Source organism: Ascidia mentula, chromosome 4 (assembly GCF_947561715.1).
Source record: "Ascidia mentula chromosome 4, kaAscMent1.1, whole genome shotgun sequence".
NCBI classification, from domain to species: domain Eukaryota; kingdom Metazoa; phylum Chordata; class Ascidiacea; order Phlebobranchia; family Ascidiidae; genus Ascidia; species Ascidia mentula.
In genome coordinates this window covers 18,696,290-18,711,550 of record NC_138569.1, presented here as the reverse complement: position 1 = coordinate 18,711,550, position 15,261 = coordinate 18,696,290, and the positions used below count along the sequence as shown (strand labels likewise).

Genomic DNA, 15,261 nt, shown 5'->3' with positions numbered 1-15,261 from the left:
AATCATTCGTTTAAGCTATTGAATGATTCACTTTGCACCCAACATGCACATTTTTTCACATCCTGTTTTATTTTTCGTAAATATAAATGAACATACAGTTATTACACATCACATTATAACACTGAAAGAGTGGACTGCACCCTTAGCTTTCATATCAAGGCAATTAACCTCAAAAATGTTGCAAAATGTGGTTAGTATTCAACATTAAAAAAACAAAATAGGGCTAAAAGTGTTTCAAACGCCAAGAGAATGTCACATCCAACTCCCACTGGTGTATGGTCCATTCATACAGCTCTTTGGACTTGTTCAAAGCATATTTGGCCATGTTGACGCCTGCCTTTTTCCTCAACCCCATACTTTGGCAGGATTGTTGGACCAACATTCTTAATTCTGTTCGCATGTGGCTTTTACCAATAATACTCTTTCAAGATCTGGTTGAACATAAAAAATGCATGGTTAGTAGCTTGATAAACAAGACATATACACCAATTCACCTTGATCAACATCAACAAATCCTGGGTATTTGAGCACAACAGATGATATGAAAGGGTGATCCTGTCAGATATCCATTCTTATGTAATCAAATGTTGCACTTATGGCACGGTACATAAGTGGAATGTTGTCGTCACAATAATGTTCCTGCATGTATGTTAAAATATATATAAGATAAAGAATAAGTTCAGCATTTATAGTACACTTAAATAGCCCTTTGTATTCTTGACTTTGCCCATCAAAGCTGTAAAACTTCTTGCCATTGACTTTGCAGGTTCAATTTTAAGTAGTTTGGAAGGATAGCTGCAAACAAAATATTACAGCAAATAATAAATGATGACCATCTTTATTGAACTGATTAATTATAATTTATTAATACAAAATAACACATTAACTTACTTCTCAATTCCTTCTCCATAGTATCGTCAATTTACTGTTTATCCTTCAAAACGGTAGCAGCTCTTCAATACTAAATCAATACTAAATCTCTGCCTTCGACGTTTCAAATGGACTAGCCTACGCTATCAACAGTCGTCCAACTTACTGATAATGCTCGGGCCTTCAAAAATCATATCCCGCAGTTTTCGCGCAATAAATATGTTGTGAATGGCGAAATTCAATTTCGATCTCCTCTTTTGCGCCAGCCAATCACGTTGCCGGCTGCGGAGCGCGCGATTTTAAAAAAGAGACAAAGGTTCTCCTATTTCGATGCGAGAAAAAAGGGTTGAGCGAAAGCTTCGCTTGTCCTGAAGCGAGTGGCGGGAATTTCGCTCGCTGCCTCCCGCCGGAGAGAAGAAATGAGCGAAGTTTTTTTAGAGTGAAGTCCTAAGCTACGGCCTACGGACAACTCAAAAGCGTGATTTTGCGCAAGTACTTGCGCCGTAGCTTTATTACTATTATTTTGAAAGAGAGGTGTTGAATATATTTGTAACCAAGAAAGGTATTTAATTTGCGGTTACAACATCAGGAAAACATACAAATAAAATTTGTACATTTTAAATTGTACTTGCATATCATTTGCAACGTGTTTAACAACTTAACTATTTGACTTGACTTACAGGGTAACCGCATGTCATTGCAACAGCATAGATCCCAAAAAAGACTTTTCGCCCTTAAATAAACGAAAAATGGTACATGACCCGTGTCCCTGCAAACATTCGTGCGGTTTCACGTGGAAACGCATTTTATAGGGAAAAGGGGATATAGTATATGCTTCCTTCTTTACGTAATCCAAAGTACGCCACTGCTAATTCCATCCAGGAAGTCTGAACGAGATTCGAAAAATTTCCACAGGGCCCTTAACAGAAAGTCTGCCACAGGGTCCTTAACTTTTTCTTACCTACTCCTTAACTTTTTTGGTCACGACTTTTACCTTGGCACACCGACGGTCACGACCTTTATGTCCTTTGGGAGGGCACATGTGATCAGTGGCGGATCTAGAAAAAATATGAGGGGGGTGTTCGGTTTCGGTACCTAATTAATGAATCCGTTAGATGCGGTTACAATTGTTTTTCGGACATTTATCATGCTGTAATTTTTTGTCCAAATCTCGGTGGAAACCAGTTTAGTTGTTGAACGCATTGCCAATATTACGCATGTTAAAAACAACTGTTAGCGCTCGCATAGGTGCAAAGAGGAATATAAGGCCACCGCACGCAACATAGTTTTTATTTGTATGTTTTCTTGATAACGTAAGCTCACATTTAATTCCTTTTAGATAACACCTACATTTAAACCTTAACCTTTCTTTCAAAGTCGTGGTAATGAAACTACGGCGCAAGCACTACCGCAAAAACTTGCATCGAGTGTTCCACAGTGTTACGCAATTGCGAAAGCCAGGAAGCCACCGTTTATGTGACGATTCGCCCCAACACTGGCGTTCGTATTTTGCAATGCTCGGCCACAATCAACCTTACTGTTCAGCGGAAAATTAGGGAATTCCCAAATATTTTCAACCCCCCCCCCCGTTCTGAAAACAAATCTGTAATGGTCTAGGACATGGTCTTGCGCCACCAAATACACATCGATGTTTTAGCAGTAGATAATTTGCGAAATATATATAAAAAAAAAACAGACAAAATACAAAATACTCGTTTAGCTACATTTATTTTGAGGCAATTTTGTCTAACAATTACAACTCTTACAGAGTGCGGCTTCTGTGTGGAAATTGTAGCATCAATGAATAAATTTATAAGGTTGCGCTTTCAAAAATGATATTGTTGACGGGTTATTGACCAACGGCACAACAAACGATTGTTTCAAAAGCGGTCATCGCCGCGTGAATGCAGGGCGCGCGACCGAGAAACAAAGAAACAGCGGAGACGAACATTTGACCGTAGTGTTCGTTCCTGCGTAGCGGAAAATTAACCGCACTATCACACCCCACAAAACAACATGCCAAAATGCTGGGGGGCGTGTTCTGACACCAAAACACCCCCCCTTGATCCGCCACTGCTGGCAATTACAAACTACAGTCTTGGGTTGTTGGTCAATGGTGCCATTGTTCTTACATTGTGGTCTGTTACAGGTTCAAAATTGTGTTTTTGAATTTTTATTCATTTATGTCTAATAAATTTTACAAGAATCCAGATGAAACTCACAATATTGGCGAAAATTTCAATCTTCTTAACTCTTTGTTAACTAGGTGAGGGGAAGTAATTTTGATAAAAAGCAGAGTTCCACCCCAGTGTGCTTTACAAATTCTCCTTTAAATCTTCTACCTTTTTCTACATCTTGCTTTGAATACAGTTCGAATACAAATCTACACATACACTTTAGGTATGTTCTTTGATGCCTCTGTAAGGTGTAAACACTTGTCTGAAGTTCCCTTTCTTGCCTTTTTTCAGTTGTTAATTTGGTCCTTTTCCTTGCAAAAACAGTTTTGTGTAGTACCCATACCAAGCACATCATTTGTTTAGATTATTTTGTCCTTTATTTATTCCCTAATCACTTTTTATTCTACCCTACATATGCCCCTTCCAGGCGTTTGTATTGTAATTTAAATGTGAAACTTTTAATTTAAATTAAAAGTCACCTACATCACACACAACAAGTGGAGTTGGAAAAAAGTTGATTTCGAAAAAAAATATTAAATGTATCATCATGTTTCACCCTGGCATCACAATATTGAGATTTTTAGGAATAAGCGATTTCATTTTGACCAATGTTAGGGGTCCAAATATTTGCAGTGTTGAATTCCAGGGTATCTTGTGAAACCCTGTTTAAGATTTACTGCTTTTTATACAGTAAGATTATAAATGCTTATGCATCGTGGTTCTTCTTGCAAAAGAACTAATTTTTCTAACTACAATATAGTGTTTGAATCAAAGACACAATCAACAATAAAAGCTCATGATAACTGTATTCATTCACACTATGAAAGCATTTTGTGGAAAATTTTAGTTTCAAAAAGTGCACAATATTCAGATAGAAAGTGGTGAAATTAATTTTGAACATAGTTTTCAATGTGTATTGGATGCTTGTAGGTTGCTTTTGGGATAAAAACAAATGTTATGCTTTTCAAAGGTGACAAGGAGCTGAAGCAAAACACAGCAAAGTTGCTTCCTGAACACTGGAAAAAAACTTTAAATCATGATCCACAGGCTGAAGTAAGGGTATTGAGGATATGCTTTTTAAGTTGTTACATATTTTGATGCTTGATGTAAAGATAATTGTACAAACGACAAAACATTGCAACAAAATCAAGTCGATAACAGCAATTCTATAATTATCGTACAGAAAAAGTATACAATTTTGTTTATTTTTTCAATTCCACTTCCAGCTGCAGCTAACATATATCCCAAGTATGGTTATCCTACAATGAAAATTTTAGAGTATTATTAAAGGGCTTTTTGCATGTTACTGGTTGTGTTATGCGCTAACCTCAATAGAGTTTTAGAGTAATTGGCCAACAATTTTGAACTTTGTATGTGTGCAGTTGTACAATAACTTATATTCGTATTGTTACAAATGTTACATCCTATCCAATGATTTTTAGCTCTGCTTGTAATTAGTACAGTATAAATTACATGGCAATTTATGTTGAAATAGTTTACAATGCAAAAGAAAACAACACCCCTTGTATTATATTACCCAATTGTTAATGACAATAGTAACAATACTTGGTATTTAAATTAGTATGTTGGCCACATATTTTGATATGTTGTCACCTTTGTTTTAAACATTTATCCTGATGAATAAATTTTAATGATTTGTTTCATATTGAAGTTTAATTGCATATCCTCATATGATCACATTTAGCAGGGCCTCAGAGTTAATACAAATTGTAGTGGTAAAAGGACATGCTACAGATTTTCTATGGATAACAGACAAAGTAAAACCCGGAATGAAATAATCCAGGTATATATGAGGCCAAGTATATGCTTTATGCTTCAGATGCACAAAGTCCTTAATCCTACTTGTCAGTTTTATATGTTTAAACTGGTCACAATTAAACTACTTACACAAGCTTTTTCTAACTTTTTCACAAGATCCATTCCCTTGAGTGCTGATTTATAAGCAGCAAGTTCCTTTGGTAACTGCTGATTATCATCAGGTACCTGAACTGCAAAAATCGTTTTGTTTTGTTCTATAGACAGGTGTTGAGCTACTACTGCATGATGATCTGAATAACGATCATTTCTCGAGTGTTTAGTTACAAGCAAAAGGATGCAATCACTCTCGTCAATGAGTGGAATAATGGCTTTAACTTTTGCATCACCGCCAGCTGGAACAAAATCTTTTTCCAAAACAATGTTCCAGTTGGCAAATTTTTTGCTGTTTTCCAATTCTTGCTTTATTTCATCTGCATGTCCATTATCATCTTTGTGGTGAAGCAAAGCCACCTACATAGAAAAGTGTGAAGGTGGCTATGTTAAATGCTCAACATTGACAAAACTCTTAAACCCAAGCAAACCAATTTTCATTGAGTTTGTGAATAAAAAAACAAATATGTTTTTACAATTTACATTAAGATATTGTGGGGTTATATGGTGATTTTACATTTGAAAAGATTTCAATTATTTATCCTAGTAGTAACTATGCCTTATGTATTTTTCAATGTAATCCTATGTGCAAATTTAAAAAAATTATGTCACTGCAAAATTTATTACCTGGAGTTTATTATTTTTCGGACGTCCCTCCTGAGAGGCGACAGGCATATTAATACCTTGAGAATCACCCTGTATATAAGTAATAGCATTACTAAGTTGCGATAGTTTGTTTAGAATGCCTCACCTGTGATAATCCCTGAGTTGTTAAGCTTTCCATTTTTGCACAAAACTTGTTGGTGTTTAGCAAAAAATCTACATTTAACCACATATATGTTAAACGTAGTTGTGTGCTTTTATTGTCAACACCAATATCACTTCGTTTTTTAAAAGCCCGATGACTCAAATCAAATACCGATGCTATTGTGTTAAGTGCGTGTTTTATTGAGAAGTTTATTGGTTTTAATGCCGTTTTTTTATAATTAACAGTGTCTCGATGGCCTGAGCTTTGATGGTTAAACCTGCTTCTGCCCCGTTCTATAAAGCACCCAGAAACAAGATCTCTTCCCAAATAATTGTATTCATTTCTGTTATCTTCTTAATTAAGACGGTACATTACAACGTTGATAGGATGCCAGCAAATAGAATGGCGAAGACTAAACTTGACTTGACTGAATTTTCAGGTAAAAACTGAGCTCCTTAATGCTTTCCATTATGAGAGCTGATTGGTCAATAATGTCACGTGATTTCATGAGGCGCTTGTAATATAACACAAGAACATAGGTGTGATGTGACATAAGCATAGGAGAACATTTTATGTGGTAAACAGGATGTTAAATGACTTACTTTACTCGAGAACATTCGATGAATTTATATATAAGCGCTGGCCTCTGTGACGTATGTTACACACGCAAACATTACGCAATACAAGCACTGGTTTCTGTGACGTATGTTACACACGCAAACATTACGCAATACAAGCACTGGTTTCTGTGACATATGTTACACACGCAAACATTACGCAATACAAGCACTGGTTTCTGTGACGTATGTTACAGCACATAATAAAAAAATATTAAATGTATCATCATGTTTCACCCTGGCATCACAATATTGAGATTTTTAGGAATAAGCGATTTCATTTTGACCAATGTTAGGGGTCCAAATATTTGCAGTGTTGAATTCCAGGGTATCTTGTGAAACCCTGTTTAAGATTTACTGCTTTTTATACAGTAAGATTATAAATGCTTATGCATCGTGGTTCTTCTTGCAAAAGAACTAATTTTTCTAACTACAATATAGTGTTTGAATCAAAGACACAATCAACAATAAAATCTCATGATAACGGTATTTATTCACACTATGAAAGCATTTTGTGGAAAATTTTAGTTTCAAAAAGTGCACAATATTCAGAGAGAAAGTGGTGAAATTAATTTTGAACATAGTTTTCAATGTGTATTGGATGCTTGTAGGTTGCTTTTGGGATAAAAACAAATGTTATGCTTTTCAAAGGTGACAAGGAGCTGAAGCAAAACACAGCAAAGTTCCTTCCTGAACACTGGAAAAGAACTTTAAATCATGATCCACAGGCTGAAGTAAGGGTATTGAGGATATGCTTTTTAAGTTGTTACATATTTTGAAGCTTGATGTAAAGATAATTGTACAAACGACAAAACATTGCAACAAAATCAAGTCGATAACAGCAATTCTATAATTATCGTACAGAAAAAGTATAGCCTACAATTTTGTTTATTTTTTCAATTCCACTTCCAGCTGCAGCTAACATATATCCCAAGTATGGTTATCCTACAATGAAAATTTTAAAGTATTATTAAAGGGCTTTTTGCATGTTACTGGTTGTGTTATGCGCTAACCTCAATAGAGTTTTAGAGTAATTGGCCAACAATTTTGAACTTTGTATGTGTGCAGTTGTACAATAACTTATATTCGTATTGTTACAAATGTTACATCCTATCCAATGATTTTTAGCTCTGCTTGTAATTAGTACAGTATAAATTACATGGCAATTTATGTTGAAATAGTTTACAATGCAAAAGAAAACAACACCCCTTGTATTATATTACCTAATTGTTAATGACAATAGTAACAATACTTGGTATTTAAATTAGTATGTTGGCCACATATTTTGATATGTTGTCACCTTTGTTTTAAACATTTATCCTGATGAATAAATTTTAATGATTTGTTTCATATTGAAGTTTAATTGCATATCCTCATATGATCACATTTAGCAGGGCCTCAGAGTTAATACAAATTGTAGTGGTAAAAGGACATGCTACAGATTTTCTATGGATAACAGACAAAGTAAAACCCGGAATGAAATAATCCAGGTATATATGAGGCCAAGTATATGCTTTATGCTTCAGATGCACAAAGTCCTTAATCCTACTTGTCAGTTTTATATGTTTAAACTGGTCACAATTAAACTACTTACACAAGCTTTTTCTAACTTTTTCACAAGATCCATTCCCTTGAGTGCTGATTTATAAGCAGCAAGTTCCTTTGGTAACTGCTGATTATCATCAGGTACCTGAACTGCAAAAATCGTTTTGTTTTGTTCTATAGACAGGTGTTGAGCTACTACTGCATGATGATCTGAATAACGATCATTTCTCGAGTGTTTAGTTACAAGCAAAAGGATGCAATCACTCTCGTCAATGAGTGGAATAATGGCTTTAACTTTTGCATCACCGCCAGCTGGAACAAAATCTTTTTCCAAAACAATGTTCCAGTTGGCAAATTTTTTGCTGTTTTCCAATTCTTGCTTTATTTCATCTGCATGTCCATTATCATCTTTGTGGTGAAGCAAAGCCACCTACATAGAAAAGTGTGAAGATGGCTATGTCAAATGCTAAACCTTGACAAACCCTTAAACCCAAGCAAACCAATTTTCATTGAGTTTGTGAATAAAAAAACAAATATGTTTTTACAATTTACATCAAGATATTGTGGGGTTATATGGTGATTTTACATTTGAAAAGATTTCAATTATTTATCCTAGTAGTAACTATGCCTTATGTATTTTTCAATGTAATCCTATGTGCAAATTTAAAAAAATTATGTCACTGCAAAATTTATTACCTGGAGTTTATTATTTTTCGGACGTCCCTCCTGAGAGGCGACAGCCATATTAATACCTTGAGAATCACCCTGTATATAAGTAATAGCATTACTAAGTTGCGATAGTTTGTTTAGAATGCCTCACCTGTGATAATCCCTGAGTTGTTAAGCTTTCCATTTTTGCACAAAACTTGTTGGTGTTTAGCAAAAAATCTACATTTAACCACATATATGTTAAACGTAGTTGTGTGCTTTTATTGTCAACACCAATATCACTTCGTTTTTTAAAAGCCCGATGACTCAAATCAAATACCGATGCTATTGTGTTAAGTGCGTGTTTTATTGAGAAGTTTATTGGTTTTAATGCCGTTTTTTTATAATTAACAGTGTCTCGATGGCCTGAGCTTTGATGGTTAAACCTGCTTCTGCCCCGTTCTATAATGCACCCAGAAACAAGATCTCTTCCCAAATAATTGTATTCATTTCTGTTATCTTCTTCATTAAGACGGTACATTACAGCTTTCAATACAACGTTGTTAGGATGCCAGCAAATAGAATGGCGAAGACTAAACTTGACTTGACTGAATTTTCAGGTAAGAACTGAGCTCTTTAATGCTTTCCATTATGAGAGCTGATTGGTCAATAATGTCACGTGATTTCATGAGGCGCTTGTAATATAACACAAGAACATAGGTGTGATGTGACATAAGTATAGGAGAACATTTTATGTGGTAAACAGGATGTTAAATGACTTACTTTACTCGAGAACATTCGATGAATTTATATATAAGCGCTGGCCTCTGTGACGTATGTTACACACGCAAACATTACGCAATACAAGCACTGGTTTCTGTGACGTATGTTACACACGCAAACATTACGCAATACAAGCACTGGTTTCTGTGACATATGTTACACACGCAAACATTACGCAATACAAGCACTGGTTTCTGTGACGTATGTTACAGCACATAATATTATGATATAGGTGCCTTCGATCGATGTAAAACCGAAATAAAAGACGACTGTGGGTGCAAAATATTTGGAGTTGATAACTTTGAAAATGAAAGCCAAAGCTAAAATGCTGTTAACCATTAGTAAACGTTTCGAACACTGACTGCGTTCATCATCAGTACTACAATGAGCGCATGCAAGAAAAGCGTCGGGGTAATAAAGGACTGAGCAGGCAGAAGGGAAACAGCAGCAGCAACAAGCCAGAGGCATGTCACGTGACAACAGCATGGAAGCACAGCAGCGACGTCATCATTAGCAATGTGTCAAGCTGCAGTACGGACCTAGATGTTGAATAGGTAAAGGAGTATCATGCAAGCCAATGTGGCCCATTTAAAGCATGAACACAAGTCACAAGTGCCCGCTAGGCATGTCAGGGCGGACCAACAGGTTACGGCACTTTATAGTCCTTTATTGTTTCAGAGCCAGGGCGGTTGTTGTTTAAGGCCGCATATCAGTATTAAATCCCCAAAATCTAGTTTTGAAGGCTATCACCATTAATGCCCATACTGAGTGATTTGTTTTTTTGCCAACAACAATTCCTGTGGTCAGTGACCCATGAAGATCTACTGGTACTATTCATAGAGAAATAATTTCATTGCAGCTGCATCCGCCAAAACACAGCAAGGATCTGAGGAGCCTCCAGGAGGATCTTTTGTCCTATAGGATAGCAAAAACAGTCCCAGGGGGCAACCAAAGCAACTTTCCTGTGACAATTTTTTTTGCCATTGCGTAGAAAAGGGTTAGGGCCAACATTAAATTGCAAATTGGATGAGGTTTTTGTGATTCATTTTTTCGCAAAACCATCTAACATTTTTTTGCAGCCCATTTAGCTAAAATAATGACTGATCGGGGGCCTAAATGACCCCTAGGTGGTGCTTTAAGCAACTATCTTGCAACTAATTTTCACCTTACTGCGTAGCCAAGAGGCGGGCCTAACATAAAATCACAAATTAAGGTATACTTCTGTGATTCAATTTTGAGCTACATCCCCTTGAACATTTTGGTGGTTTTTCAACTAAACTTTTCACAGCACCCTGCACCAAACGTCTGACTGACTGAGAAGAGCAAAAAATGCACTAAAACTGCAACAAACACGCTGAAAATCGCCCTGGCTACACCACGTGACTTCTTGCTCATTCAACCAGAAAATTGACCCAAACGCATCACCGGTTGCCTTGTGACGGAACTGAGACTCTCTATGACGCAGGACGGGTATTCCCCGCGGGCAAAACTATTTTAATAGAATTACTGATATGCGGTCTTAAATCGGTGTTTCTAAAATGCACAATGTCGCTAATGTCGCTAATGTCGCTAATGTCGCTAATGTCGCTAATGTCGCTAATGACGCTAATGCCGCTAATGCCCCGTTTTGTGAATGATGCTGCTATGTAGCTAATGTCGCTAATGTCGCTAATGTCGCTAATGCCGCTAATGCCGCTAATGCCGCTAATGCCCGCTAATGTAGCTAATGCCGCTAATGCCCGCTAATGTAGCTAATGCCGCTAATGCCCGCTAATGCCAGCTAATGCCGCTGCCCGCTAATGTAGCTAATGCCGCTAATGCCCGCTAATGTAGCTAATGCCGCTAATGCCCGCTAATGCCAGCTAATGCCGCTAATGCCCGCTAATGTAGCTAATGCCGCTAATGCCGCTAATGTAGCTAATGTAGCTAATGCCGGGCATTAGCGGCATTAGCGACATTAGCTCCACAAGCGGGCATTAGCTACATTAGCGGGCATTAGCGGCATTAGCGACATTAGCGACATTAGCGACATTAGCGACATTAGCTCCACAAGCGGGCATTAGCGGCATTAGCTACATTAGCGGGCATTAGCGGCATTAGCTACCTTAGCGGCATTGTGCATTTTAGAAACACCCGTCTTAAATAGTGGCGCACCTGCCCAGAATCGCAATTTTTCTATGAAGTCCAATACATGTGCCATTCAACTATTACATTGTGAAGTTTCACACCTGTTTGATCATCGGATCCAGAGTTGTAGCTGTTTTACTAACACCACCTAAACAACAGAAAATGGCCTTGTCAACAGAGTTACCGCCAAGACAACTGATAGGCAGAGGATGGTGCTTCAAGCCCCAAACCGGTCACATAGAATGGAACCAAATATCACGAGGCAGTCATGCAACAATTATCTGCATGTCCAATACTTAATTACATGACACAGGTGTTAATTAATCAACATCCAAAGGCCAATTAGGGGGCATGTATTGTGGTAGGAAATTATGAACCTCTCAACACCATGAAAATTGCATGAGAATTGTGTTATTAACTTGCATACAAGACCATGCAATGCATTTATTTGCTTAAAATCAATTGATAAACCAAACTAGGAGCTACTTTATTGGTAAAATAGTAGCACATACCCAGAATATGTTGAAAATTGCTTCGGTTTCAATGGCGTGAGCAGTGAATCTTTTCGTATGAAGCACCATTCATATGGTGATGGAATAAAATTGACCCAAACGCATCACCGGTTGCCTTGTGACGGAACTGAGACTCTCTATGACGCAGGACGGGTATTCCCCGCGGGCAAAACTATTTTAACAGAATTACTGATATGCGGTCTTAAAGGTCTGTAATTATTACTGTACCACGTTTAGTTTGACCTTTGTACGTGGGAACCCGGTCACGAATATAAACATTTCCAATATTACAATTTTTATATTAATATACACTGAGTTCGCTACAGGTTAAAGTTATGACATCACACCCAAAATGACGTAATGTAATGTCACTGAGCGCGTCATCCCGGTTTCATCGAAGTACAGAGTAATGTCGGTGCTGCTACCCTTTGGTCTTCGGATAATTAGGGACAAATAAGCCTTTGGTTTGTGACGTCACAGTGACATATTTTTGTGTGATGTAAACCTTGTCCAGACTTTGAGGTAACGTAGTCTGTGCATTCTCCTATGTTTAAAACTATTCGATATCTGCAATATAAGGCGCCTTCTCCTATGTAAACAATGCATTTTTTTGACGCGAGCGCCTTGTGTGATATCAATTTCGGCACAGCGAAAAAGGTTTACGATTTTTGGTCGCCGCTACATTTCGTGCAGTTTTCTACATTTTTTAGTTGACGTAGAACCGAAAAACTGGATATTGCAGCGTACAAATAGCTTTCACAGTCGCTGCTTTACTGAATCTAAAGTCTGCTTGCGTGTTCCTGCTGAAGACTATACTTGATTTGCAACTCCGTGGCAGACTTGTTTATTAATTGAAAGCCACGATTGCAATTACCAGGTGGCTTAAGCTTAATTTGTTTCAAGCGCGTTTAACACGTGACTGAATTGCAGCGAATTAACTATTAAAATAACGTGCGAACGTTTACAGCGCGATGGCGAGAATAACAACAGGGCCGAGAGAGGTCGAGCGACTAAGAGAGTAGACAAGACTAGCCTGTCGAAGGATTACGAAATGGGCGTTTAACAAAGTGTTAGAAAAAATGTGTTGTCCAGCAGGATGCCAGAAAACCTGTGGGAGCTCCGGCAGGAAAGCTTAACACCGTCTGCAGTCTTCGGTCCGTATGTGTTCCAAATGTGTAAAGAATTAAGTAGGGAAACATGCGTGTTGCTACAATATATGTTTGTTGTATATATACCTTTAGTTTTACGGAAAGTTGCTATGGCCGTGTCATATGCACTTTAAAATGAGATATTTTTTCTGGAAATGATTCTTATGTGCAGTGCAGACCATAGTAGGCTAAACCTGTTTGGTCTAAAATTAAGTGTTGCTACGTTCATGTAACAAATTTGTATTTAGTTTGAAAATACGGACAAGTGTATGAAAACGCACAAATTATCATACAGTTTACAAATAAAGCACGTTTCTTATAAACAAATACCCTATCTAGACTTATGCACATTACCTAATATGTCATTAGCCTATTTGGTCGGTAGCATATGTTTAGGCTACTTAAAAAATTAATAGATGTAGGTGGAGAAAAGTTTGCAATGCCAGTGGGACGCGAAGGTATTTTCAGGTGAACCAAGTTAACATGGGGATAATTAAGTGAGTCTAAAGCTGTATAGTGTTAACGTATCTTTTGAAGCCCAATAATCGTTATGGGCTATCCCAGGAATGGGCAAACCCTTTTTAAAAAATAACATAGTGGTAATACTCCGATAATGTAAATCATTTCCTAAATAAAAGAGCATCTGATTGGCTGGAACATAGCTAATACTGATTAGGTGGTATCCAGTTGCCCTGCTGCCCTTGGATGCCTGGGTTTTGTTTGTATGGCGAGGGCGGTGGTTGGTATTGGGGAACGGTCGTCACCACTTGCTGTTGAGTTGTGCTGGTTTGGTACTGGGTTTGTTGTTGGATTACTTGACCGCCTACAAAAAACGTTTTCAAACCCGTAACGTTTGTGATAACATATAAGTTGTAACTTGTAAGTGGTGTAGGCCTATATGCTAATCGAACTTCTAATAAACACTATGGTCCTATATTATGCCCGGGAGTAGGTTACTCGCTACGAGATTTTGCAGTGCATAATAATATGTAAATACATCTTTTAAATACAAGTTTGGCTGCTAGTAACGGTGTTTATTTAGGAATAATGTTGAGCATCGAATGTAGTTTACCGTTTGTCTGTCTACTTGCACCCTCCACTTCAATAGCCTAAGAAAATCACGTTATTGTAACATAAAAGTCAAAAGTTGATGCATATCAAACATACATTCAAGTATAAGCCAAGGCTTTAAGTCTTTATAAAAAGTAGCCCACAATATTGTTACGATTGTAGTCGGTAAAAAATAATTTTAATTTCTTAAATTTTATTTACCTCCTTGTTGCATGTTCCCCCACAACATCCAGGACCCAAACCAGCCGCTTCTGTTGCTTGGCAACAGAACTTGGCGCTTGTGATACAAACACCCATCGCCACAAAACTCAAAGCACATAACATACCTTCCATGGCAACTACAAACGGATAAGTCTGCAAGTTGTAAATTTGTAAACGCCATTTCAAAAGGAAATAAAATTTAGTTTTTTTTTTGTCAAACAAGTTTAATATTTTCCGACTTACACTTCCATATACGAAGACAAGGCCAAGTGAAAAGCATACAAGAATGAAGGAAAATACTGAGGCGGCAATTGAAAGACCCATGTGAGTGTTTATCTAGACCAGTGGTTCCCAACCTTTTGTGGTTAGTGACCCCCTATATTGATTTAAACTAACTTGCGACCCCCACCATTTTTTTCCCAACAGCAATATCAATCAAAGTGCATTTTACAGTATATCATTTATTGGCAATCACTTTGCTCCATAAGACGGCTGACTTGCAACTTCATAGCCAAGTTTGAAATCCGTGGTTGAGTATTTGACAACGCTAAAATCTGAAAACTACCTCCCAAGTCAAATCTCTGACGTTTCAAACCGGCTTCATTACGTTTGAAGAATTCCTAATCTTTTTTTCACGTGTTGGGGGTGCATGGTGTGTAAATGGCGGTTTAATTTAGACGGCTTGATTCAGCACTGCACCACGTTGCACAAGACACACGGAGGCAACTAGTTGTAGCCTATGTGTTGTAACAAGTTATAAAAACATCACATATTTGTCGCGACCCACAGACAGCCTTCCCGCGACCCCCACGTTGGGAACCACTGATCTAGACAAATAAATGTCATTCGTGTAACCGTCTTTTTTCTCAAATTTTTCACTACAGG

General features: G+C 37.5%; 2 protein-coding genes and 1 long non-coding RNA gene across 5 annotated transcripts; all 3 read right to left on the bottom strand.

Annotated features, from left to right (window-relative positions):
* Positions 1 to 61: 61 nt before the first annotated feature.
* On the bottom strand, positions 62 to 1,073 carry LOC145899254 (uncharacterized). The gene is made up of 3 exons (XR_014402476.1): positions 892 to 1,073; positions 495 to 795; positions 62 to 431 (listed from the first exon to the last, which is right to left on the bottom strand). It is a non-coding gene; the product is annotated as an uncharacterized LOC145899254 (long non-coding RNA).
* Positions 1,074 to 3,829: 2,756 nt separating this feature from the next.
* On the bottom strand, positions 3,830 to 6,121 carry LOC145897165 (uncharacterized). Of its 2 annotated transcripts, XM_082985353.1 has the most exons (4): positions 5,728 to 6,121; positions 5,604 to 5,672; positions 4,956 to 5,336; positions 3,830 to 4,306 (listed from the first exon to the last, which is right to left on the bottom strand). In XM_082985353.1, the coding sequence occupies exons 1-4, from the start codon at positions 5,809 to 5,811 to the stop codon at positions 4,280 to 4,282; spliced, it is 561 nt and encodes a 186-aa protein (XP_082841479.1). In that variant the 5' UTR covers positions 5,812 to 6,121; the 3' UTR covers positions 3,830 to 4,279. The 2 variants fall into 2 exon arrangements, with proteins under 2 accessions (XP_082841479.1, XP_082841478.1); XM_082985352.1 differs by lacking the exon at positions 3,830 to 4,306 and having other exon boundaries at positions 4,320 to 5,336.
* A 688-nt stretch (positions 6,122 to 6,809) lies between these two features.
* LOC145897162 (uncharacterized) lies at positions 6,810 to 9,507 on the bottom strand. Of its 2 annotated transcripts, XM_082985348.1 has the most exons (5): positions 8,707 to 9,504; positions 8,583 to 8,651; positions 7,936 to 8,316; positions 7,222 to 7,286; positions 6,810 to 7,038 (listed from the first exon to the last, which is right to left on the bottom strand). In XM_082985348.1, the coding sequence occupies exons 1-4, from the start codon at positions 9,073 to 9,075 to the stop codon at positions 7,260 to 7,262; spliced, it is 846 nt and encodes a 281-aa protein (XP_082841474.1). In that variant the 5' UTR covers positions 9,076 to 9,504; the 3' UTR covers positions 6,810 to 7,038; positions 7,222 to 7,259. The 2 variants fall into 2 exon arrangements, with proteins under 2 accessions (XP_082841474.1, XP_082841473.1); XM_082985347.1 differs by lacking the exon at positions 7,222 to 7,286 and having other exon boundaries at positions 8,707 to 9,507.
* Between the last annotated feature and the right edge of the window lie 5,754 nt (positions 9,508 to 15,261).

Excerpts from the sequence above, each read along its gene's own strand:
- LOC145897165 (XM_082985352.1), bottom strand. The coding sequence starts at position 5,811 with ATGTGGTTAAATGTAGATTTTTTGCTAAACACCAACAAGTTTTGTGCA. Across the intron at positions 5,673-5,727 it reads CAACTCAGGGATTATCACAG|GGTGATTCTCAAGGTATTAA; the intron begins GTGAGGCATTCT and ends ACTTATATACAG. Across the intron at positions 5,337-5,603 it reads CGAAAAATAATAAACTCCAG|GTGGCTTTGCTTCACCACAA; the intron begins GTAATAAATTTT and ends TTTTCTATGTAG.
- LOC145897162 (XM_082985347.1), bottom strand. The coding sequence starts at position 9,075 with ATGTACCGTCTTAATGAAGAAGATAACAGAAATGAATACAATTATTTG. Across the intron at positions 8,652-8,706 it reads CAACTCAGGGATTATCACAG|GGTGATTCTCAAGGTATTAA; the intron begins GTGAGGCATTCT and ends ACTTATATACAG. Across the intron at positions 8,317-8,582 it reads CGAAAAATAATAAACTCCAG|GTGGCTTTGCTTCACCACAA; the intron begins GTAATAAATTTT and ends TTTTCTATGTAG.